Source organism: Ornithorhynchus anatinus, chromosome 6 (assembly GCF_004115215.2).
Source record: "Ornithorhynchus anatinus isolate Pmale09 chromosome 6, mOrnAna1.pri.v4, whole genome shotgun sequence".
NCBI classification, from domain to species: Eukaryota; Metazoa; Chordata; class Mammalia; order Monotremata; family Ornithorhynchidae; genus Ornithorhynchus; species Ornithorhynchus anatinus.
Genome location: NC_041733.1, coordinates 40,404,972 through 40,429,701, shown reverse-complemented (window position 1 = coordinate 40,429,701; position 24,730 = coordinate 40,404,972). Strand labels below are relative to the sequence as shown.

The window sequence follows — 24,730 nt, the reverse complement described above, 5'->3', positions numbered from 1 at the left end:
GAGTCTTGAGAGAAGCTGTTGCCCTGGGTCAATAGAGGGGTCCGGGCTCCTTAATAGGAACTAAAATTTGTAAAACAGACCTTCGCCACGGGAGATGAAAGGGCAGAGGAGGCCGAAAAAGGCAGCCCAAGAGGGCGAGCTCTTGCCAGTGCAAAATGATCCCAACGTGGGGACGATGACAGAAAGAAAGAGACCTTTTTCAAAATCTGCTTGGGACATCAGCCAGATTTCCTGGCTTCCCCTCCCATCCTTCCCACCTGCCCCGAGTGAACACAAACGGGGCTGTGAGAGGCTTGGAAACGGGGGCGGGAGGAGGGGGGTTGGGACAAGGTCTCCATTTTAGCTACTTTTCACTTTATTCATATCATCAAGAGAGTACAGCCGTCGGGGAGAGTTACGTGATTCCATTCTGAGACATTCACGTCGGCCTTCGGGTAAGCATCTTAACGGATCTGAAATCTCGAGGGTGTTTGGCTGAGCCGGATGTATTACTGCTAGATCACATAGAGGATTTATTAAAAAAAAAATGGTACAGAGGATACGGCTAATCATGGTAATATATCGCCAGAGAATATAAAAACACTTAAAAAAAGGTTTGGGGATTCTTTGAGCACAAGCCTTTGATAATAGGTATACAGTTACGGACATTTTCAAAAACCCAGATCCAAGGGACGACAAAACTGTAGATTACCAAAATGAAATCAAATCGGGACGTGGGACCAATCTGAAACTCACTGTGCAGACCTACATCCTTTCACTGCCAGAATAGTTTAGATTTGGAATACTGCTACCTGTGTACGCTTTGGATGGAGGTGGAATTTAGGCTGATTCTTGTTTAAACGACAACTTCGACTAAAAGGTTGTTTACACAATATACACATTTCATTACTTACAAGAAATAAGCCAGACTTTGCCTTTTTATATTAAAAACCTGGAATACAGTAGGGTTAGTAGCACCATGAAGACTTTTTCAAAACTGCAGTCTTGCATTTAAAATCAACTCAGTGTGGTTCTCCTCTCGGTTACTTTAAAATGTGATTCTGTTTCCTCTTAAAAAAGAAAAGTGCCGTTTGGGTTCCTGGGAGAAAAACGAGGAACTTCATCTTCGGATCGGCGGCGGGGTGGTCCTCGCGCACCCGTCCGGGAACGAGTCGGCAGTCCTACGTCTCGTACCGGGACGCCCCCGCGGCTTCACGTTCTGGGGTGTGGCTGAGGTTCGTCGGAATCTGTCAGGTTAAAAGGTCTCTATGTGTGTCCTCGGCTGTGTACGTAGCACCATTGTTGAGTGGGAAGAGAGTGCATCTTGGAAATCTTCTATAGTTTTTAACTATAGAAAAAAACACCCAGAAGATGACTCTCCAAGACGTTACGTCCTCTTCTTACACACCTGACACCGGCTAATACGGGTCCTGAGGTCTCCCGCTTTCAGCGTCTCTGACTGAGGTTTACTGGGGGACAGAAACGAAAGCGCGGTTTAGGGTTAGGGGCAGTGCCACCCCGCTCCTCGTGCCTTACAGTGTCCGATGTTCTCGGTGGATTTGCCAGGTTCGGGCGGCTCCTCTTGTCATGGGCAGGAAATGTGTCTGTTATTAGTTTATCCTTCCAAGTGCTTAGTATGGTGCTCTGCACACAGAAGACTCTCAGTAAACACGATTGACTGACCCACACTGCGGCCCAATGGCCCCTATGTGTCCTTCCTCCCTACCGTGCCTCAGTTTCCCTCCTAGGGGCAGTGGCTGGATGACGCAGAGTTAGATGATCCCAATAAAGAATCTCAGTGCCAATACATTTGAGTCTGGGCTACTTCATCTCCAGGTGAGAGAAATCTCACTAACTTAGCAGTCAGGTATATGCGAGAAGCAGGGCAGCCTAGTAGATAGAGCCCGGGCCTGGGAGTCAGAAGGACCTGGGTTCTAATCCCAGCTTTGTCCCTTGTCTGCTGTGTGACCTCAGGCGAGTGACTTCTTTTGTCTGGGCCTCAGTTACCTCAACTGAAAAATGGGGATTAATAGCCCCATGTGGGACCTGGACTGGGTCCCATCTGATTAGCATGTATCTAACCGCAGCACTTAGAACGGTGCTTGACGCATAGTCCGCGCTTAACTAATACCATGATTATCGTTATGTGGATTCCAGGCCCGGTCCTGCTGAGACTTGGGGCCACCATTTAATCACTCTGGACTCAGAGAGGGAGTGACACCTCACTCACAGGTATGTTGAGAGAGAAAAAAGGCGGCATAAGTGCTTTGTGCCCTCCTATATGGCTGTAATTTATTTATTTCTGTTAATGTCTGTCTCCCCCTCTAGAATGTACACTTGTTGTAGGCAGGGAATGTGTCTCTAATATTGTACCATCCCAAGCGCTTAGTATAGCGCTCGGCACACAGTAAACCCTCAATAAACACAATTGGTTGACTCCTGGAGGAAACCAAGGTTAAAATGGTCAATTGATCCATTTAATTTCATGCCTATGACACGCAGAGTTCAAATTCCTAGAGGCACTTGAGTGGGTTTCTTGGAGAAGGGGTTTATGCTGCCATGATCACAGATTGCACCTCTTAACCAACCAGCTTGCAATTCCACAGCATGTTCCTTGTAGGCCGGGAACATGTTTACCAACTCTGTTATATTGCACCCTCCCAAGGTCAGGGTAAGTGTTCAGTAAATACCATTGATTGGGGAAAGAGTGAGAGAGTGGGGATGACTCAGTGCAAATCATCACTTTCATTTCTCTGTGCCTTGGTTACTTCATCTGTAGACTGGGGATTAAGACTCTGAGCCCCATGTGAGAAGGGGCTGTGTCCAATCCAATCTGCTTGTATCTACCCAGCGCTTAGAACGGTGCTTAAAACACAGTAAGCGCTTAACAAATACCATTATTATTATCAGAACAGTGTTTGACACCTAGAAAGTGCTTAACAAGTACTATTATTATTAGAACAGTGTTGGACACCTAGCATGCACTTAATATCACTATTATTATTAGAACAATGTTGGACACCTAGTAAGCACTTATCAAATACCATTATGATTGTTACAATAGTGTTTGTTCCCTAGTAAACATTTAACAAACACCATTATTATTATTAGAACAGTGTTTGACACTTAGAAAACGCATAACAAATATTATTATTAGAATAGTGTTGGATGGCTAGTATGTGCTTAATACCATTATTATTAGAACCGAGTTTGTCACCTAGTAAGCACTTAAGTCCCATTACTATTCTTATTAGAATAATGTTTGACGTTTAGTAAGCGCTTAACAAATACCATGATTATCATTATTACTATTAGAAGTTTGTGACCCCTAGTGAGTGCTTAAATTCCATTACTATTATCATTAGGACAGCGTTTGGCAACACGTTAAGGATTTAACAAATACCATTAATAATTACAACTGCGATGGCCAGCCCGCTGTTGGCAAGACACACTATTACTCCCTAACCCAGGGGCGGTCTGGGAGTGGATTCATTCAATCATTCATTCAATCGTATTTTCTGAGCGCTTACTGTGTGTAAAGCACTATACTATGCGCTTGGGGGTGTATGATATAACAATAACAGTCACAATGGATGGGAATGGAACCACTTACCTTTTTGAAGAATCTCCTCAGGTTGATTCCAGTGAAATCTGCCAAGGGTCTCCCCCCTTCCCGCCCCCCGCCTCACCTAAACATTTCCGCCACGTCCACAGTGGCCAGCCAGAAGCTGTACGAGTTGGCGTAGTAATTGCATGTGCCCCGGCCGTGGCACTCGATGAAAGGAGCCGAGCGGAATTCTTCAAGGCAGGAGCCGGGCGAGGCCAGGGCCTGGCCCGAGCCTTCAGCACCGGCACTGGTGTGCTGGAGGGGGCAGAGGAGCAGAGGGGAAAGCTCGGTGAAGCCGGGGGGTGGCCCGCCCACCCGCCCTCCGGGACCTCCCCGTCAAATCCAAACCAGATGCCATGAGAAAGGGACAAAGCGGGCCCTGTGGATGTGGAATTCATAATGATAATAATAATAATGGTACTTGTTAAGCGCTTACTAGGTGTCAAGTACCGTTCTAACTGCTGGGATAGATACAAGTTACTCAGGTCAGACACAGTCCCCGTCCCACATGGGGTTCACACTCTTAATCCCCATTTTACAGATGAGCTAACTGAAGCCCAGAGGAGTGAAGTGACTTGCCCAAGGTCACACAGCAGACATGTGGCGGAGCTGGGATTAGAATCCAGGTCCTTCTGACTCCCAGGCCCGTGCTCTATCCACTAAACTACTCTGTGTATAAGCAGGATCTGCAGGTCACCCCTTGGGGCTACCAGGGAGGCAGCAGGGCTTAGTGGAAAGAGCATGGGGCTGGGGTCATAGGACTTGGATTCTAATTCCTGTTCTGCCACTTGCTGGCTGTGTGGCCTTGGGCAGACCACTTCACTTCTCTGTGCCTTGTTCCCTCATCTGCTAAATGGGGATTCAAAACCTGTTCTCTCTCCTACTTAGACTAGGAGCCCCATGTGGGACTTAATAATGTTGGTATTTGTTAAGCGCTTACTATGTGCAGAGCACTGTTCTAAGCGCTGGGGTAGACACAGGGGAATCAGGTTGTCCCACGTGGGGCTCACAGTCTTAATCCCCATTTTACAGATGAGGGAACTGAGGCACAGAGAAGTTAAGTGACTTGCCCACAGTCACACAGCTGACAAATGGCAGAGCTGGGATTCGAACTCATGAGCCCTGACTCCAAAGCCCGTGCCCTTTCCACTGCGCCACGCTGCTTGATTATCTTGTATCTACTTCAGCATGTGGAACAGTGCTTGGCATATAGTAAGCACTTAAACACCACTATTATTATTAGCTCAATAAAAAGACTACAATTTCTCATTGATGAAGACCATCAAGAGACAATTCTGAGCTTTTTGCCCTTTAGGAACAAGGTGATGTCTTCCTGAAGAGGCAGCATGGTCTCGTGAAAGGAGTTCAGGCCTGGGAGTCAAGAGGTGGATATTTTAGTCCCAGCTCTGCCCCCGGCCTGCTGTGTGACCTCGGGTGAATCTCTTATCCTCTCTGGGCCTGTTTCCTCAGTAGTAAACTGGGGTTAAGCTATATCTTGAGTCCCATTTAGGAAAGGGGCTGTGTCCGAAGCAGCATGGCCTAGGGGAAAAAGTGAGATCCTGGCAGTCAGCGGATCTGGGTTCAAACGCTGCTCCACGGATTGTCTGCTATGGGATCTTGGGCAAGTCACTTCACCGCTCTGGGCCTGTTTTCTCATCTAGGAAAAAGGCCTGTTCTCCCATCTACTTAAACCGTGAGCCCCAAGTGGAACAGGGCCCGTGTCCACACTGATAATCCTGTATCTACCCCAGAACTGAGTAGTGAAGTCACTTCATTATTCTGGGCCTCAGTTACCTCATCTGTAAAATTGGGATTAAGAGTATGAGACCCAGGTGGGACAAGGACTGTGTCCAACCTGCTTAACTTGCATCTACCCCAGTGCTTAGAAAAGTGCTCAGCACATAGTAAGCACTAAACAAGTACCATAATGATCATTAGTATTATTCCTCAGGGAAAGGGGCTGCATGGTGGGGACCAAGGGAGGCCGTTGCAGACCTACCTACTGCATGGCTCATGGATCACACACAGTCTGCAGTTTGGCTGCACTGGCAGATGCAGCAGGTGCCACCAGAGAAAAGGGAGCCAGGGCCCCGGCATCCCTGTCCATGGAGGCCCGGGAAGGGGCCCGATGCCAGGCTTCGCCTACCTCTCGCTTACTGCTGCTCACCACCCCATCCCTCTAGATAGAAAGCTTGTTAGGGGCAGGGAACGTGTCTGCTAATTCCATTGGACTGTCCTGTCCCAAGCGCTCAGTTTAGTGCTCTGCACATACTAAGCGTTCAATAAATACGATCGATCGAATGATCCCAGAGTGCTCGCTCGCAACCCCTGCTTGCGGCTCTGACCGCATGGTTCTTGGGGTCCTAACAGAAAGCCCCTTGGGTCCGGTGACAGGATTGGGATCATTCTTGGACAGACTCTCCCACCTCTCCCTCCCCAACATCCACAGTCAGGCACACTACTGCCTCCATCTTGAGTCCATCCCGTAAGGTGGGGAGGTTTCTTACCATCATAAAGGAATAGCCAATCCACAGGGAATCCCAGCCTTGGGGACAGCGTGGGATCTGGATGGTCTGGCTGTGGACCGCGATGACCATGGCGGGAGACTCGCACACCACACACCTGCAGGAAATGGCACACACAGAGGGAGGACGCTGGGGGACCAGGTCCTTCTCCACGGCCTAACCCTCACGGTGGCCCAGGTAAGAGACCCCCGCCCCCCCTCCATCACCCAACTGCCCGAACCCCCAAACACACAGAAACCGCCAGAAGAGCTCAGCCTGAATCTATCTCAGCCTTAGTACAGTGCTTGGCGCATAATAAGACTGAATGGATTCCACAGTGGTCATTATAAGGAGGCACAGAGATGGTTGAGATGAAGAGACAGTCAGAGGGACAGAGAGATGGAGGCAAAGAGGCAGTCATGGTCTTAAATGGGTGGTGACAGTCAGAGAGATAGAGAGAGAGAGGCACAGAGAGAGCCAGAGATGGGAGGCAGTTAGGCTGCGCCTCTCTCCTGGCCCGACGTGCTTCAGATCGCTCCCATCCCACCGGCCCAGGTCACCGAGACCCACCACCTCCTGGATGGGTCACAGGGTGAGGGTTCAGAGGTCAGCCCTCAAAGTCCCCCCACCCGCAGGGTCTCACCGGCTAATGAACGGCTGGATGCTCGGTCCCTTGAGGGGCTCCATGCTCATGGGCATGGGTTCTGGAGTGGATAGCCAGTAGGAGTAGTCGTTCCGTGAAGCAAAGTTGCACACGTTGTTGATGTTGCAGAACATGAAGGGCATGGTGCTGAAGCGGCGCAAGCAGCTGCCGGCCGTCCCTGAGGGAGGGGCAGGAGAGGCACATGTAGGAAAAGGGCAGAGCAGAGTCCACCACCCTCCCCTGCCAACTTTCCCGGGCGAGTCCTGGGGGCATGTCGGGGGGCGCCTTCCCCCTCCTCCCAGGGTGGCCATTCTGAATCAAAACAACAGGAGTGGCCTCTTCCTCCCTCGACCGCAATTTGGCACCAAACCCCCAGCTCCCACAGAAACGGGTGCTATTTTGGAATGACTTCTCTGCCACCACCCCCATCCCTTGACATGGTACTAAACCTCGGAAACCTAGGAGGGGTCGGTTGGGGTGGGAACACATGGCTTCCCCCGCCCGACTCCTCTCTGGGTGGACATGAGGTCGCACTGAGGTCACGGTGGAGAAGGTGGACAGGGAGGCGCACAATGCTGTCGACCACCTGGAAATAGCGCAGGACTTGGGGTTGCCGCTACTGGTCTCCCCCAGGGCTCCACGAGGGATTTTCCCCCACAAATCATCCTGGCAGATGAGTCATCGCCAGCTGAGCCAATTGGTGTCAGCCTGGGGATGGGTCACATTACCATCACCTGGTAGCCGCCCGGACTCCAACCTACTGCCATGCTCAAGGGTCCAACAAGTCTTTCAGAGATTGTCTTGTCTCACCCAGTGGCAGGTGTGTAGTTGTGTGTGTTTCTGGGGGGTGGGGAGGGGCGAATGCAAAACTGGATGCACCGTCCCTTTTTCGGTCACTGGTGAGTTCAACACTGTGGCTTCTCTTACAGTTGTTAGTTTTTAAATTCCCTCTTCGGGCTGTTGCTGCTTATTTGCTTATGATACTTAAGTAAAGGACGACTAACCTGTTCTCATCTTCCTTCTGTCCCAGCTCACTCTAGTTCCTCCACTGAACCCTCTAAAATGTAAGCTCCCTGTGGGCAGGGAACGTATCCACCAACTCTGTTGAACTGTACTCTCCCAAGCACTTGGTAGAGAGTCTGTACACAGGAAGTGCTCGATAAATATTGATACCCTCCCTCGCCTTTGGTGCAGTGCTTTGCACAAAGTAGACCCTCAAGAAATACCACTGGATTGTCTCATTAACCTCTTCCAGGAAGCTTTCCCTGGGGAACCCTGCCAGGGATCACAATCCCCAGAGTCACTCTTCTGCCTTCTCCTCACTCGAGGCCCGAATGGATCTGTCTGGACAGATTTCCACTGCTGGAGTCTCTCACTCGCCTCTCCTAAGGGCAGAGACAAGATGTATTTTCTACCAGGAGCTGGGCATTATATCACTGGCCCTTGGTTGCTCAGTAAATACTGACTTGGGTCTCCTTGACCAAGAGGCAGAGAAGGGAGTGAGGCCAGAGGAAGCCTTCAGGGTGCCTCAGAATCAAGGAGGAAGGGATGGGAGATTAAGGCCCGCGCCTCCTGGAAAAGACCGCGGAACCGTTCGGCTTCATACCCAAGTCTTGGCCATGAGCTCTCTCGTTGCCCTGCACGTAGAGGAGGGAAAAGCCGTCGTAGATTGGAACGGTGCCTTGTGGGCAGGGGGGCGTGTCTGTGGTCTGGCTGTGGCGAGTGATGAGGAATCCGTGGGCCACAGACGGTGCTCCTGGAGGGCCAGGGGGGCCTTGCAAGCCATCGGGCCCTGGGGGGCCGTCGGAGCCCCGGTTACCTGTGGAACAACAGTGGTATCAGTAGTGAGCCCTCCTGTGGCCCTTGGCATCTGGACCGAGGATGGTGGAGTCCACTTGGAAGAGTTCTCCTTCCTGCATTGAGGGGATGGGAAAATCCAGATGGAGGCATTCTCCTGCCACATCCTCAGAGAAACAGAAGAGAATGGATATCCCTGTTCTGTGGGTGAGAAAACAGTGGTCTTGGGGTGAGGGATGGAGGGGTGGTGGTATGCTCACTGTGGGCAGGGAACATGTCTACCAACATGTCTCCCCCTCTAGACTGCAAGCTAGCAGTGGGAAGGGAATGTGTCTGTTATGTTGTATTCTCCCACGCATGTAGTACAGTGGTCTGCAAACAGTAAGCACTCAAAAAATATGATTGACTGACCAAAATGCCTGGCCACATATTGGGCTTTAGTCCACGTTTGACTTACCCCATCCCAATCTCAGTCAAGAGGCAGAATTTTACAAGATAAATTTTCCTCTGTATTTGGCTTGTTTACTTTCTATTTCTCCGTTATCTGGCATTAGCAAAACACCATTTTTGTGTCTCATCACCCCAGCTAGACTATAAGCTGTTTGACGGCAGGGGTCCGGACTACTAACTCTACTGTATTCTCTCCCAATTGCTCAGTCCACAGTGCTCTGCACACAGAGAGCGCTCAAAAAATACTACCGATTGAAGTTTGTATTTTTAGGAACCGTAGCGGCGCCCCTGAGCTGGAGCTGAGCTCCTTCTGGGGGAGAAATCACACAAACACAGGCTGTTTTCCACAAGCTGTTTGTTCACCAATACTGTGGCTAACGAGGCGGCGGGGCAAAGGTCCTCCACTGCAAACACTGTGTCTGACCGCATAACACACAGCCAAGTAAGAATCAATCGCAAGACTGGGGGAATTCCATCTCCCTCCAGACACCCTGCGTGGCTTTAGCCCGCTGCTGATCTTCAACACTCGCTGCCGTGTAACCAGGACAGGGCAAGAGGATGCCTAGATGGCAACTTGGCAGGAGCTGGGTCCTCAGTGCCCCCTTTGACCGGTCTACATGGAATGTTTACTTAAGTAGAGGTCAGAATGCAGAAAGTTGCCCCTTTGAGCTCGGGCCAATCTAGGGCATAGTTTTGTGGGACACTCTAAGGCGTAGGGGAACTACAGTCTTCCTCCTCCCTCACCCATCGGGGACAATTTCTCCCCACAAGAGAAGGCCCATTCGTTCCTGCTGTGGGCATCAAGTCGACAAGACTGTGTAAGACCAGACCACCCCTTCCCAAGCTGGCCGTCAGCACACCAACAACACAAGAGGCATCTTTTCTAGGCCAAAATTTCAGGTTGAACGAATTACCCCACCACAGGGTAGCTGACGGGGCAATTTAGCAGAAAACCTCCTTGTCTCCCATTATGGGGACCGAGGGACACACGGGGATGTACAAGTGGTCCCTTCCAGTGGAAATGAGGCCCCAGCCCAACCTGCCGAGCTCACCTGGCTGGCCCGGGTGGCCTTTGTCTCCTTTGCGCCCGCCAGGGCCGTCAAATCCAGGAAGCCCATTGCGGCCGGGATCCCCTGGTTGACCAGTTGGACCTAGGGAGAAAATGCCCAGGAGATCACACATCCAGGTCGTCCCACCCTAGCCTGGTCCCAGAGGACTTGAGGCTGGAGAGCTGACACGGCCGCTCATTGTGGCCAAGATCCGTCCAGTACTCGAGGGGAGGCAGATTCTCAGGACTAGCCCAGGCCAACAAGAGGAGAGACTGGGGCGGAAGGACTCGGTGGCTCTGTGGACTAGCCAAGGGTCCATGTTTGTAAGACACTCACAGAGAGGGAAATTCCTGCTGCTCCTCCATGCTTATACAGATACCCTACAGCTACAACAACAACACAAGATCTAAGTCAGAAGCCGTCCCCACCCCCACATTTTTTTCTTTTGCTATTTGTTAAACACTTACCAGGCACCAAGCACTGAACTAAGAGCTGGGGTAGATACAAGATAGTCAGATTGGACACAGTTCCTGTCCCATATAGGGCTCACAGTCTCAATCCCCATTTTCCAGACGAAGTAACTGAGGCCTAGAGAAATATACTGATTTGCCCAAGGTCACGCAGCAGACATGTGGCGGAGCTGGGATTAGAATCCAGGTCCTATCAACCCCCAGGCCTGAGTTCTATCCACCCTGTTTTTGTGCTGTGGTCCTGAAACTTCAAGTGGCAGCCGGCCACATCTGGCAGGGGAAGCCACAGGTCTTGCCCAGGGGACAGGCATGGGACCACCACTCAGGCATCGCGACCATTTTTCATTGTAAGTGGCTGGTACCACCGCCAGTTTGCTGAGCCAGGCAGACCCGCCCCAGGCCGAGGGCCGCCAGAGAGGAACTCAGTCGAGCCTCAAAGAAATTGGGCTGTAGGAAGGAAGAGTCCCAGTCCCTGGTGGGTCATCAAGCCTTTAGTACAGTGCTCCGCACATAGTAAGCACTCCATAAATACAATTGAATGAATTACCTGGTATCCCTTGGGGTCCCGGAAGGCCCGGTAGCCCTTTCAGTCCTGGCAGACCCGGTGACCCCGGGGGGCCGGGATCTCCTTTGACCACGATGGTTTTTCCCGAGTGACCTGGAAGGCCCGGTGGACCTGGGGACAAGCAGTTTGTCAGTTTAGAAGGGAAATCAGCATGTGAAGAGACGTTCCACCTATTCCCCTGCCTCTGGGCTTTGAGGCCAGGCCAGGCCGAGGGGCAGTCAAATGGGAGGAGCTGAGCCTGGCTGATTATAGCACCTCTCCTCCAGTTCAGCCCCAAAGTCTCAGGAGAATGGCAGAGAGAGGTCTGTTCTGCCCCTTTTGCTTCCCACCTCCCCCAGAGGACTAGCTCAAGGTGACAGCGGCAATAAGCAGCAAAGGTCCTCCACTGCAAACACTGTGTCTGACCGCATAACACACAGCCAAGTAAGAATCAATCGGCAAGACTGGGGGAATTCCATCTCCCTCCAGACACCCTGCGTGGCAGAGACACCAAGGCCTCGAGGTGGTCAACAAGGCACCTACACAAGTGACATCAACTCTTTCAAACTGGAGTTTGAAACTGGAGTTCTGGTTTCAGTTACTGCCCTTAAGGCAGGTGATGGCTGTGTTCAGAGGGTCTGATCTAGAAGCAATTGATCAACCAATCACATTTATTGAGCACTTCCATGTACAGAGAACTGTACTACACGCTTGGGAGAGGGACTTGGGTCTCACATCCCATTGTGGCTTCAAACTGCGAAATCCTACGCCCAACCGCAGAAGTCACTGCCATTCTCCCACTCCTTTCTGCATCACACTTCCTCTTGGATTTCCAATTTGCTATTCACCCCTCAGTCCCACAACACTTCTGTCCTTTTCCATAATTTACATATTTATATTACTATCTGTCTCTCCCTTTAGACTTGTAAGCTCATTGTTGGCAGGAAACATGTCTAGCAGCTCTGTTAAACTGTACTCTCCCAAGTGCTAAGTACAGTGTTCGACATGGTAAGTGCTTAATAAATATGATCGATTGCCACTTGGTTACTATCTTCCTCCCATTGGGGCGGTTTGGAGAGATGGAGTTTGGAGAGGTTTTGCAGCCCAGCAGCACCATCACCTGGACCCATATAGTTGTGTGTCCATTTGGGCAGGTCTGGGGTGAGGGGCTTGGGGAGGACAGAAAAGAGGCCTGGATCAAACCGGCCCCTAAAGTTGCCCTGAGCAGATCAATCTGACCCGTCTCTCTGTCTTGACTGTAAGCTTGCTATGGGCAAGGAACGTATCTGTTCATTTGGTTGTACGGTACTCTCCCAGGAGTTTAGTACAGTGCTCTGCACAGAGTAAGCTCCCGATAAATACCATTGATTGATCCCCCAACTTCACCACCCTGGGTCACAATCATGAGTTACAGAGAGTGGAAGGGAGGAATCAATGTGACTTCCAGAGGGGCTTCCCTTAAGGGAGAGGAGCCTGGGCAGGAGGAGACGGTGGCTCAGGAAGTCAAGGAGATGCCCAGTCACTCTCACCTGGTGGGCCTGTTAGTCCCGGGTCTCCCGCAGGACCAGTTGAGCCTGGGGGTCCACTGGGGCCTTTCATCCCTGCAAACCAAAGAGGAAGAGTCAGAACCAATCCCCATCCCTTCCCCACCCCAAACCGGAAGGAAACTCCTGGCCCCTTTGGGTGCATGAGATTGGTCCCCATGAGCCATAAGCAGTGTGGCTTAGTGGATAGAGCATGCACCTGGGAATTAGAAGGGCCTGGGTTCTAAATCCCAGCTCTGCCGCATGTCTGCTATGTGACCTTGGGTAAGTCACTTAACTGTGCCTCAGATATCTCATCTGTAAAATGGGGATTAAGACTTGGAGGCCCATGTGGGACAGAGACTGGGTCCAACCTGATCAACTTGTATGTACCCCAGTGCTTAGAACAGTGCTTGGCACACAGTAAGCACTTAACAAGTACCTTTATTAATTGTTAAGCTGTCCAGCCTCATTGGGAATACAAACCTGGGAATCCGGGAACTCCGGGGAGTCCGAGATCGCCTTTCATTCCATTGAGCCCTGGCCGTCCTGGATTCCCCTGAAACAGCCGACATGAATATCAACCTTGTGAGCTCAGTACAGGGGCAGGGGTCTTGGCGGCACCCCAAGAGGCCTGGATTCATTCATTCAATTGTATTTATTGAGCACTTACTACGTGCAGAACACTACTAAGCAATTGGAATGTACAATTCAGCCTGGATGGCCTTGACCCTCCCATTCAGTAAAGCTGGGGGGTTCTGAGTTTGGGAGCCATGATGAGACAGACCCCAGCCCCCCCACCAACAACAACCCTCCCTGCACCCTGAGGAGCCCTTTGATTGCCCTCATAACACTGTGAACTCTGTGAGGGCAGGGACTCATCTACTGGGTAACTGTCCAAAGCGTCAATTCAGTGTCAAGGTTCTGTGTTGTCTTGCATTGTACTGTACTCTCCCAAGCGCTTAGTACAATAAGTGCTCAATAAATATGATTGAATGAATGAATAGCCAGCAGCAGCTCCCCTCCCCTCACCCACACCTCTCATTTCCTACCGGAAGGCCGGCTGGTCCTTGATCTCCTTTTAGGCCAGGTAAGCCAGGCTCTCCGGGTTGACCGGGATTTCCCCTCTCTCCTTTCTGCTGTCCACTTCCAGGGGGACCCCGGGGACCTTCTCGACCTGGCGGCCCTTGGTGCAACACAACAGATATCCAGGGTCAGGAAGGGTGGGGAGAAGGGGGCCCGGGGAGAAGGTCATCCCAGCACCTCCGTTCTTGAGCGGGAAACGGGGCTCCACACTTTCCCTTTCGCTCTTCCCTGGCCTATCTGACTTGGGGTCAGTAGCGGGGGGTCCCCGTCTCCAACTTTTTAACTGAACGTAAAGTTCAGGGAGCTCATGTCAATGGGTATAAATGGAGAGATTAAGGTGTTTTCTTCTAGAGCCCAATAATGCATGCCTTAAACTGAAATTCATCGGCCCTCTGAAAAGGGCAAAAACACATTAGGGCTATCTGCCTCACTTGGGTGAGCCTTGAATTGTTTTAATCGAGGCGTCCCAGGAGGCAATTGAAGCACTGGTATTCTTTGAACTATTCAGCTATTCTGGATAAGTAGAAACACTGGCTGTATTTCTGCAGCTGCAAACTTCAAGTGACCACAGAGCAAGTTGCGTGTTTCATATGGGCTATGAAGAAATCCAGTGATGGCTTTTTCACTTCTCCTTTCCCCTTTTTAATCACTATTTCTGCCTAATTGGTGAACTGCAGGCTGCAAAATATTTCAAAATGCTTTTTCTTACAGACAAGTTTATCACACTAACCAGAGATAAGTGGCACATTGATGAGGAAATAATTTATTATTATCATGGCATGAAAACTCAACTTTTAGGTCTTCATTATCTCTGCCATAAACTACAACTACAGACTAGACCATCTGTAAAATGGAAACTGTCAGAGCAATTTAGGCTTAAAAATCAGAGTAAAACTCCAATTGCTTAATTCAACATGGGTTTATTTAAAATGGCCCATAAAGCTAAGCAGCTAGCCTACTAGATTGGGATTTAGCATGACTAAGAGGAAAGAGCAGGGGCCTGGGGGTCAGAAGGCTTAGGTGCTCTGTGCCTGCTGCTCTGTGACCTTGGGGAACTTCTTTATGCCCAGTTTCCTCCTCTGTAAAATGGGGATTAAAGTACCTTTTCTCTTAGACCCCAGGTGGAACAGGGACTCTTTTCTGAACTGCTCACATTACAGTGTTTGGCACATAGTAAGCGCTTAGATTGGTGAAACCACACTAAGTGGGTCAAATGAAATAATTCAACTTCTCTGATTACTCGTTGAGAGGAAGAGAGAGAGCAATTATGTTGCTGACAAGTACTCAGGATAGTCCCTAGATCTGTAGTCTAAAGAAGCAGGCTTTTTAGGTGTACTGCTTTTCCAGCAGTTTAAATGATTTAATAATTTAGGTTATTAATAATTCAGTCCTTTCAAACCACTAGAATTTCTAGTTACTACAACAGATGAGGTGTAATAGTGCTCTCTAATTTCTTATAGCAGCTGAGAACATGCACACTTCAATTTTCAGGACTCAGTTATTCATGAAGGCTCAAGGACAATGCCGAGGTGCAGAGCAAATCAAAAGGTCGCAAACATTGCATGCAAAATAGATGTGGGTTTCCCAGTTCCAAGCTTCGGCAGGGACTACCTAATGGTACAGGCACAGAAAAAGGATCGAGGGCCCCTTCACCCAAGTACCGACCAACCAAGTACCTTTACCAACAGGTTAAACGCAAGCAGGTAGGGTTTGGGGAGTTAACCGGACCTCTTCAGTGACTTCTTAATCGTGGGGGGCAAAATGTTTTTCTCTTACAGCACATGCAAAGCAGTAAAAACAAACTGACCGAGTGAAGAATCTAACCTGGAGGACCTGGCAGGGTCAGAGTTCACCAAAGCCCAAAGATCGAAGTTAGAAGGGTCAGACACCACACAGTATAAAATAAGATTACTAGTTAGATGCGGCATACAATCTAGCACAACCACCATTTCTCCAGCAGGTCTTTTACTCCTAGAAACAACCGGTAGGCATGCACAAACGCAGATGACCCTGGAGAGTTACACATTTCCACAAAACAACATAATCAGACAAAACTTGACCAGAGGCGATGTGATTTTACTGCTACTTCTATGGCGCCTTACAAGTTAGTTTCCTGGAAACTAATCTTTGCGTGACAGAAACGATAGAACAGTTTCACTGACAGCGTCCAGCAATTTTGACCCGGAGAGGGGAGGGTGTTAAAGTCACCTCAGTTGCTCTTGTGATTTCCTCACTTCATTAAATGAGGTGGAGTTCAAGCCTCTGACCATTCTGGAAGGTATATCACCACCTAGAGCCCCAGTGACTCCTAAACTGAACATGGTCATGATAGGGAATCTCCACGTGTATGGATTTAATAAATCAAAAATGCTTGCATGCATCCTTAGTCAGTTAGAACGGCCTCCTGATAATAGCTTGATTTGTATCAGACTGTCTTGTGTGTCAAGCCATTCCATCGAAAGAGCACTCTGACATTTTACAGGAGACTAAGGTGCTTTGGCGCTTTACCAACTGGAGGTTGAGGGGGAGGGGGATCAGCATCATTTTGCTTCTACTAATGAGTTATTCCTGGAGAAGAGTTGGGGGTCCCAAGGAAATGAAGACTGTCAGTGAAAAGACTTTAAACTATTTTGACATGCAACACTCAATGCAAATCACTTAAAGTATAAATCTTACAGTATAATGGTAACAACTATTGTTATTACGCTCTCTGGTCAGAATAATTATTTCCTTCTTTTAAAACAGACACCTTATTAAATGAACAAGAAAACAAGATAACCCCCCACCCCCAATCAGGCTTAGTGTTAATTGACTCTAAACACAATTTAGTCTTGCAAATCTTGCTTTGACATGGAAAAAAGGACTGTGTGGCCACAGATATCTTGGATCTTAGGTGGTGACAGGGATCTAGAAATCAGGGAGGGTGACTGCATTGGTGAAAAAGATGGCAGGGGGCAGAATGCTGACAGGGCAGTTACTCCTGTTGCTAGACAATGCACTTAAGGCATTTAGTCTCCACAAGCAACAGATCTTGATCTGACCATACGGACAGCTATAAACAGGACACTCTGTCTGTGATCCAATTCAGAGTTATGAGGTTGAGTGTTTGGGTGGGACACATAAATTAGGACCCCAAAATTCCAAGATCACAATTTCATGAAAATCCATTTGACACCACCACTCTGGAGAAGGCATGTCAGCTTAGAAAAAGCAGCTGCCTGGACGGAAGTTATCAGAGCAAAATTTCCAAGATTTTTCACAGCTTAAAATTGCTAGGGAAGCATATGCCAAGTCAACGTCACGCTAAAGATGGATGTTGGGGAAACCCCAAGGGACTGCTGTTTGTTACCACGTTAGAGGCGAATTTTCAATCAATCAATCATAGTTATTGAGTGTTTACCAAGCTCACTAAAGGGCATTGTAATTATTAAAGAGGAAAACTGCCTTAGCTGAGATCATGGCTCTCAGGGGGAGAAAATTCAGTAAGGTGTTTTTAATACGTGGAGATATATCTGGCCAATGATAGATATTCAGAATTGGTGCTAGGTGGATGTTAACACAGCCTTCTCAAGGGATTGATGCTTCCCAGCTTATCTTGGTTAGGAGAGGCCACATCTCAGAGTCCAGGGTGTCAGTGACCAAGGTTGTGGGGTTCGACGTAAGCAAGAATTCCGAAGGAGGGGGTATGTTTATTTTCAGGCAAGATCTAGTTTTCCCTCCACCTCCACAAGGATTCCTGTGGGATTCTGAAAGATAGCCATTCCACAGAGAGCTCCAAGTAGGAAAAAAAAAGTTGCCAAGTACCACAGAGGGGCGGGGATGGAAAGGAGGTGACTAGCATGGGCAGTGTGGCTTAGGGCATATACAGTTGGGATTATTCAGAGAGAGCACCATCCCCGGAGTAAAAGTGTATCGTAATCTCCCAAGCACTCACTACAGTGCGCCACACACAGTAAGCACTCATCGAATACCATCGATGGATAGAAAAATGTGGCAATCCACCACCCGTCAGGTTTTAAAATTGAACGGGAGGCCAATTCGAGCAGCAGTTGAGACCTCGATCTAGTGGACGTATCAGAGTATCCAATGGAGGGATAAAGAAACAGGAGGCTGGGGGGCCGGGCTATGAGGGAGAGCCTGGACTAAGAAGTTTTTTTGCTCTTGCGCCGAGTGGGAATGGAAAATTCCCCGACATTCTCACCAGCCTGACCTCAAGAGGACACTTTTCTCCTTTCAGCCCTTCCCCTGAAACTTGAAAGAGGCTATTCATCTTGAATCAATACCCAACACATGCAGGCATCTGTGGGTGTTCCTTCTCCTGATTAGGGGAATGCTTAGGCCATGAATCACACTTCTCCATTGGATATTTCTCTGTAACCTTTTCGGGCATGTGTTTATGTACGTGGATGATGAAACCTGGAAAATGGAGTCTCTTTGGTTGAGGGGGAGGCACGGGTAATCAGCCGGGAACGAAATGCCACCGGTGCCCTCTTCTGCTCAGGGATGATTTGAGGATTTGGCTGCCAAGATTACTAGGGTGCATTGGAAGTCTCGGGAGGAGCCCAGGAAGTCGAGGTTTTTTTGGCCTCTAGAAACCCAATTTGGAATGGAGTTTCCCATGGAAGGTGGGTCCCTTGGAGGGCAACATCTCAACAGCTCTGTGAGGGGGTACTGGGCAGGAGTATGTTAAAATAGCTTTCCTAATTAGGCCACCTCTGGTCTGGCAGGGCAATGGGAACATGGTACTTGGCTTTGAAGTCTCTCAACAGTCAGCCATATTAAACCAACTTGGGACAATTGAATTGGCATATCCACCTTGAGCAGGCTCCATTCAAGTACTAGCAAACAAAAACAAAATGTACATGTACAGTATACAAATGTCATGCAAAGTGACTATTTTGGAGTTAAGGGGCTAACCTGCAGGACCTAAGAGGGGATCAAAGTTCACCAAGGTCCAATGTCATCATTAGGACAAGGGGGAAAAACATCAACATTGTTAGAAACATCAATCAACTAGAGTATTAAATTGAGACTTTTCATTTAAAAGCTGTAGCTCAACAGGATCGTAGCCTGAAGGGGAAGTTCATACATCTGTGCGCAAACCAAACTATCCCCTTCCATGGTTAAGACTCCAATACAAACAGCCTATGTAGGGTATTTGGGCAAGGCCAGAAATCATTTTCAAAGTAATTGTTAGTAGAAGCTCATATGAAGAGCAGCTTGATAGAACAATCAGGTTTAACATTCCATTTCACTGCTAGTGGAAGAACACATCCGAAGTCAAAGAGAACACAATGGATGCATTTTCTCCATCTGACTACTTTTCTTAGTTCTTATATCCTTAGAAATGGGGTAATGTCAGAATCACAGCTGTTTGTATGACTAACGGCCTTATGCTGAAATGTTACCAAAGCCGCATTTCAACAATGAGCTCCATTACTGCTCAGAACAAAAGCCCAAAGTGTGGATTGTACTAAAGCAGGGTAGTTTGGTTCTCCACATCAGTGCATGCACAACTAGGCAAGACAAATGTTTCCATTTGTCACATTCCATAAAACAAGATGAGGGATAACACGGCTGAGCTGACGGCAGGTTTCCTCCGATCCCGCAAAAAATTCCTTTAAATATCACCCTTCACTAAAGAAAGTTTGCGTGATGCCGACTGGTATAGATCTGTAGCATCAATCAAATGGACCAGTGGTTTAGGGGACATTTCTTATAGAGAAAGTTCACATGATCCTGATTGGAGCAAATCTGCAGGGTCAGTAGAACAGACCAATGCCTTTTGGGGATGTTTCTCTAAGAGAAAGGTCAAATAGCACCTTTCAGTGCATTTCTTTCCAAACAGACCAAGGGAAAAAAAAATGTGGGGGCTTTTTAGTCCCACCCAGGCATTCCACACTTCACCCACTCTGCTTGTTTGGTCCATTTCAGTAATACTGATTTGCTTTGTCTTTCTGAAGGAATTAAAGTCAAGGTTTCAAGTATCCAGAAAAAATCATCCCGGAGCTTCCCAAAGCAGAAACTATAGCCCTGGTGGCTGAGCTCAACAATGTTATCCCAGGGTGAAATGCATTATTTCTGAAATTAGTGGATGGAATTGACCCTGCATGGATACAGAATGGAAGAGAGAAGAATGGGCGATGAATTGAGAAGACTGGAGCTGAGTGAAAAGGCAAGCAGGAGAAGGGAAAGAGGACAAAATCACTCTCCAATTTGATCATGCTGCGATGCTGAATATGAATTTGATTGTGTGACTGACTCCTAGTTAAGATGGCTGATTGTGCTGGATGGAGCTGGCGGATCACAGGACCGGGAGTGCACGAGAGTTCTCGGTCCGGTGTGCCCGAGTCGATTGGGTGCTCGTTAAATGATTTTGGTGATGTCATGCCGAGAAGCTCACACATTTCAGAATGCCAAAGAGATTTTTGCCGTCAGGTTATCTGCAAGGGTTTGCCTTGAAAGGGACTGGAAAAGCTCGCGCTTCCAATGGGGTTTTGATTTTAAGTAAGAACTAGGGATGCAACTTTTTGGGGCCGTGAGTTCAAGGGGGGCTTGGCATGTGAGTGCTTTAGACTGGTTTGAAACACCAGGTAACCTGCCGGCAAAAAAAAAAACAAAACCACAGCCAAACAACAGACATCCACTTCCCTATAGCGTGGCCACCTACCTGGTCTCCCGGGAGGGCCTTGAGGCCCTGGGCTACCTTTAGGGCCTTCTTGAGATTGGCCCGGGGATCCGGGAAGGCCTGGGGGACCCTGAACCCCAGGGAATCCCTGGAAACCAGGTTCACCCTTCGGTCCTGGAAGGCCGGGGCTTCCCGGAGAGCCAGGAGAGCCTGTGTCACCCTTCTGCCCTGCAAAGGAAAGGCCACAACAGTTAGAAGCATCTTGACCGGTCCTTAGGCCGCAGCTGGGTTCCCAGGCTAGAGCTAGTGTTATACTGGAGAGTGGTGACGCTATTCCAAGTCTACAGGCTGGGTTAGTCAGGGCAGGTATCGTCATTACCACATTTCCATGTGTCACCAGGTCACGGCTGGCTTATCTGGCTGGTCTTCGGGTCCAGCTTAACGGGTCCCAACCCATTCCGTCTGGAGATTTATCTTGCTATCACCGAAAGGGCCCCCCAGTTAGTTCTCCTAGCCTTTAGAGTGAGGAGCTTCCCCAGTGGCAGAGAGCACCATTGGGCTCCTAGGGGAAACATTTAGGAATGTGTCTGTATTTTTGTACTCTACCAAGCATTTATGACAGTGCTCTACACACAGTAAGTGCTCAATAAATAGATTGAACGCATGAATGAATGAATTCAGTCTAGGTTTGGGGAACTGTCAGGAACGGGCTGGCCTGGTGGGAGTCTGGGAGAATTCCACTGGACTGGTGTGGGCTGCACCTCCCATTTAACTTGGAGGAATGTGGTCGTGTCTGTTCATCGCTTCCAAGGTGAGAGCAGTTCAGTGGAAGAGAAGAGACCTCTGCTCACTCTCCCACATGTCAAGTTTTTTACCACACTGCCCAGGGATTTCAGAGCCAGCCCAGCCTGGAGTGCAGCAGGTTGGGGCATCACTCCTCTAATACTAACTTTCTCAATGTACCGTCATCTCATCTATCTTGCCGTCGACCTCTCACCCACATCGTACTTCTCACTCGAAACGTCCTCCCCTCCTCAAATCCGACAATTACTCTCTCCTCCTTCAAAGCCTTATTGAAGGCCCAACTCCTCCAAGAGGCCTTTCCTGACTAAGCCCTCTTTTCCTCCTCTCCCTTTCCCTTCTGTGTCGCCTTGACTTCCTCCCTTCATTCATACCCCTCCCCACTGCCCCACAACACTTTTGTACATATCTGTAATTTAAATTCATGTCTTTCTCCCCCTCTAGACTGTAAGATTGTAGTAGGCAGGAAGTGTGTCTATTTACTATTATACTGTACTCTCCCAAGTGATGAGTACAGTAATCTACACATAGTAAGTATTTAGTACAATTGAATAGAGTTCTTGCTACTCCCAAGCTCTACACTCACTGGCCCTCTCCCCCAACTCAGCTCGAAAGAGCTCTGTTTTTCCCGCAGTCCACTGAGCAGGACTTGGGGAGTTGTCCCACTTCTTCCCAGGAGTAGTTGCTAAGACCTCTGACCCCTCCTCCTGGTCTCCTAAATAGGCACCTCTCTGGGATGGATACGGTGGGGTTCCTAAGGAGAAGGAAGCATACCGGTCTTTAGGTGGACCACCCAAACAGCCGTCACCCACCACACCACCAACCCTTTTCTCCTCTGCTGATGTGGCTCTGCTTCTCTGCAATGAATCTTACCGGAAAGTCCTGGGAGACCGGGTGGGCCGGGGCGGCCGAAACCTGGTTGACCTGCCAAGAAGCCGAGGTGACAGACAGGTTAGTGACCAAAGCTGGGAAAATGAACTCCGACATCAAGTGAGCTCAGTTTGACTTAACCGCCACTGTTTTCCAGAAGATACCAGCCTATGGCTCCATTTCTCATACTGCATACTTCCCTCATCTCTCAAATGAAAAAAAAATACAGTCTATCAGTTTTTATTACAATTAATTGGGGGAAATGAACCAACCATGGTTGCTGGCCAAACAGATACTGGGGGATCAGGATATCCAGCCCTGGTAGAGAAGGAGAGAAATGAGGGGAATTTTGGACCATGGGGTTGGTAGGACTATGAGAAAATGATCCAGGAATAGAATTGGAGCAGGGTTTGGCCCCAACTCTGCATCTCTGAAACAAGGGAAGGGATGGGAGCCTGTAAAGTTGGCTGGGGGAAGAGAAAGAAAAGGGGAAAAACATACTTTGTATTTGGAAGGGACCATCTAGAATCCCCAAGAAGCAGACAGGGTGCAGAGCCCACCATCTCACCTGGTTCACCCTTCTGTCCAGCTGGTCCGGGGATGCCATCTTGACCAGGTTTCCCCTTCTCACCAGGGATCCCAGGTGGGCCGGGGCGGCCCTGTCCACCTGAAAGGAGGAGCCCAGCAGGTTCTAATTGCTCTCTGGCTTTCCAGAATACCCTGGGGTCCTCCCTCCCTCTCAATCCTGCCAAACAACCTTGAACCGGGCCCATGTGAGAGTAGCAAAACCCTAGGAAATTAGGAAATGGCCAGTTAACTGGGAGGGTCTCCAGTAAGCCAGCCCTGAAGACAAACACTGACCCTCTTAACCAGGGTCTAAAGGATCAGAAATATTCTGCTTCTTCAGTGTCATTTTGCAGCAACAGGTTGTTATGCAAACCTGTACCCTATAGAGAGGGGATGGGGTTGGCGGGGGGAGGCGGGGGGAGGGGGGGGGGAGTACTTTGAGCAGGCAGGCTCCAGGAAGAAGTTTTCTGGTCTTGGGAGTCAGAGAGCCGAGGAGGGGCAATGGGAAGTGTAGGACAGGGAAACATGAGCATAGCCAAGGTAAACTTTGTGGGCTGAATAGAAGTCACTATTGTGGACAGGGAATGTGTCTGTTGATTCTTATACCGTACTCTCCCAAGTGCTTACTACACTACCACAGTAAGTGCTCAATAAATATGATTTCCCATGGCCAGACCTTCCTAAATCAGCTTCTTCACTATAGCCATCTCCCCTTTTCCTCAGACAAATATTCTTTTACCTCAGACCTCCACATTTGGGGCAATTCCTTTTCCTAGAGTGTTGGCCACTCAAGGTATTCCTCTGAAGGGGGAGAAATATATACCCAGAAAATACTCTCTCTCTGTTCTTCCTTCCTTTCCCACTACGACCCAGCCGGCACACTACGCTCCGCTAAGGGCAACTTACTCACTGGGCCTTGTTCTTGTCCCTCTCACCTTTGACCCCTTGCCCAAGTCCTCCCTCCTGTTAAGAAGTCCCTCCCACTTCATTTCAGGCAGACCACTATCCTCCCCATCTTGAAAATTCTACTAAGCCTCCCATCCTCTCTTCTCTTTCCTTACTCCTGGCATTTGGTTTTTTTGTGGCATTTGTGAAGCACTTAGTACGTGGCAGGCACTGTACTAAGCATGGGGTAAATATAAGCTAATCAGATTGGAATCAGTCATGTAACACATGGGGCTCACACTTCATCATGAGAGGCTGCATGGTGTGGTAGATAGAGCATGGGCCTGGGAGTCAGAAGGTCTTGGGTTCTAATAACCCTCTGCCATTGTGCTGTGTGACCCTGGGCAAGCCACTTAACTTCTCTGGGCCTCAGTTACCACATCTGTAAACTGGGGATCAAGACCGTGAGCCCCACATGGGGCAGGGACTATGTCCAACGTGATTTGCTTGTATCCACCCCAGTGCTTAATATAGTGGCTGCCACACAGTAATCATTTAACAAATACCATCATCATAATAATAATTACTCCCCATTTTAAAGATGAAGTAACTGAGGCACAGAGAAGTGCAGTCACAGCAAACAAGTGCAGGAGCAGGATCAGAACTCAGATCCTTCTGATTCCCAGGCCCAAGCTCTACCCACTAGGCCGTGCTGCTTCTCACTTGTGCGCCAGAATTGAGAGCTTCCCTGACAGCTCTCATCTTTATACTCTGGTCCTTTCCTGCTACCTGCAATTGTTTTAATGTCTGTTTCCCCTGCTAGAATATACGTGCCTCACTGAAGTAAGCACTTGGGAGAGTACAATATGGCAGAGTAATTAGACACGCTCCCCACCCACAATGAGTTTATAGCCTTGAGGGTAAGGACTGTACCTACCAACTACTGAAATCTTCCAAGTGCTCAGTACAGTGCTCTGCACAGAATAAGATCCCGATGAACATACCGACTGTCTCACTACCCTGTTCCCAGATGGGCTTAAACCCAGCCTCCTCCTCCATTTCTGATCTTTGGTGTCTGGCCTATACCTCTCAGTAGATGCCTTGGGCATTCCAGGAGGTGGGTGGGGGCTAGACCATAGCCTACAGCTCCTTGCCTAAGGTGAGTGACACTCTTGACCAGTTGAGGAAGGGGGGATCGGTCTGCAGAATGACAAGCGTTTTTGTGCTCCTCAGCAGCATCCCCCTCATCGGCCCTGGAGGCAATGGGTGGAGATGGCACAGAGGATGATAATAACTGCAGTGTTTGTTAAGAGCTTACTATGTTCCA

General features: G+C 49.0%; 1 protein-coding gene across 4 annotated transcripts in view; it reads right to left on the bottom strand.

Annotated features, from left to right (window-relative positions):
- Nucleotides 1–337: 337 nt before the first annotated feature.
- The window catches only part of COL4A5 (collagen type IV alpha 5 chain), a 117,119-nt gene continuing 92,726 nt past the window's right edge, over nt 338–24,730 (bottom strand). Inside the window, exons 39-53 of one of the 4 annotated variants that reach the window (XM_029067405.2) lie at nt 22,520–22,618; nt 21,955–22,005; nt 20,323–20,508; nt 18,570–18,578; nt 15,477–15,485; nt 13,619–13,752; nt 13,053–13,125; nt 12,573–12,644; nt 11,047–11,175; nt 10,033–10,131; nt 8,340–8,552; nt 6,734–6,911; nt 6,094–6,208; nt 3,669–3,841; nt 338–1,448 (exon numbers count right to left, since the gene is read on the bottom strand). In XM_029067405.2, coding sequence (XP_028923238.1) covers nt 1,367–1,448; nt 3,669–3,841; nt 6,094–6,208; nt 6,734–6,911; nt 8,340–8,552; nt 10,033–10,131; nt 11,047–11,175; nt 12,573–12,644; nt 13,053–13,125; nt 13,619–13,752; nt 15,477–15,485; nt 18,570–18,578; nt 20,323–20,508; nt 21,955–22,005; nt 22,520–22,618 — 1,622 coding nt within the window. In that variant the 3' untranslated portion in view covers nt 338–1,366. The remainder of the gene's footprint in view (nt 1,449–3,668; nt 3,842–6,093; nt 6,209–6,733; nt 6,912–8,339; nt 8,553–10,032; nt 10,132–11,046; nt 11,176–12,572; nt 12,645–13,052; nt 13,126–13,618; nt 13,753–15,476; nt 15,486–18,569; nt 18,579–20,322; nt 20,509–21,954; nt 22,006–22,519; nt 22,619–24,730) is intronic. The other 3 variants (XM_029067407.2, XM_029067406.2, XM_029067408.2) reach the window with 3 other exon arrangements.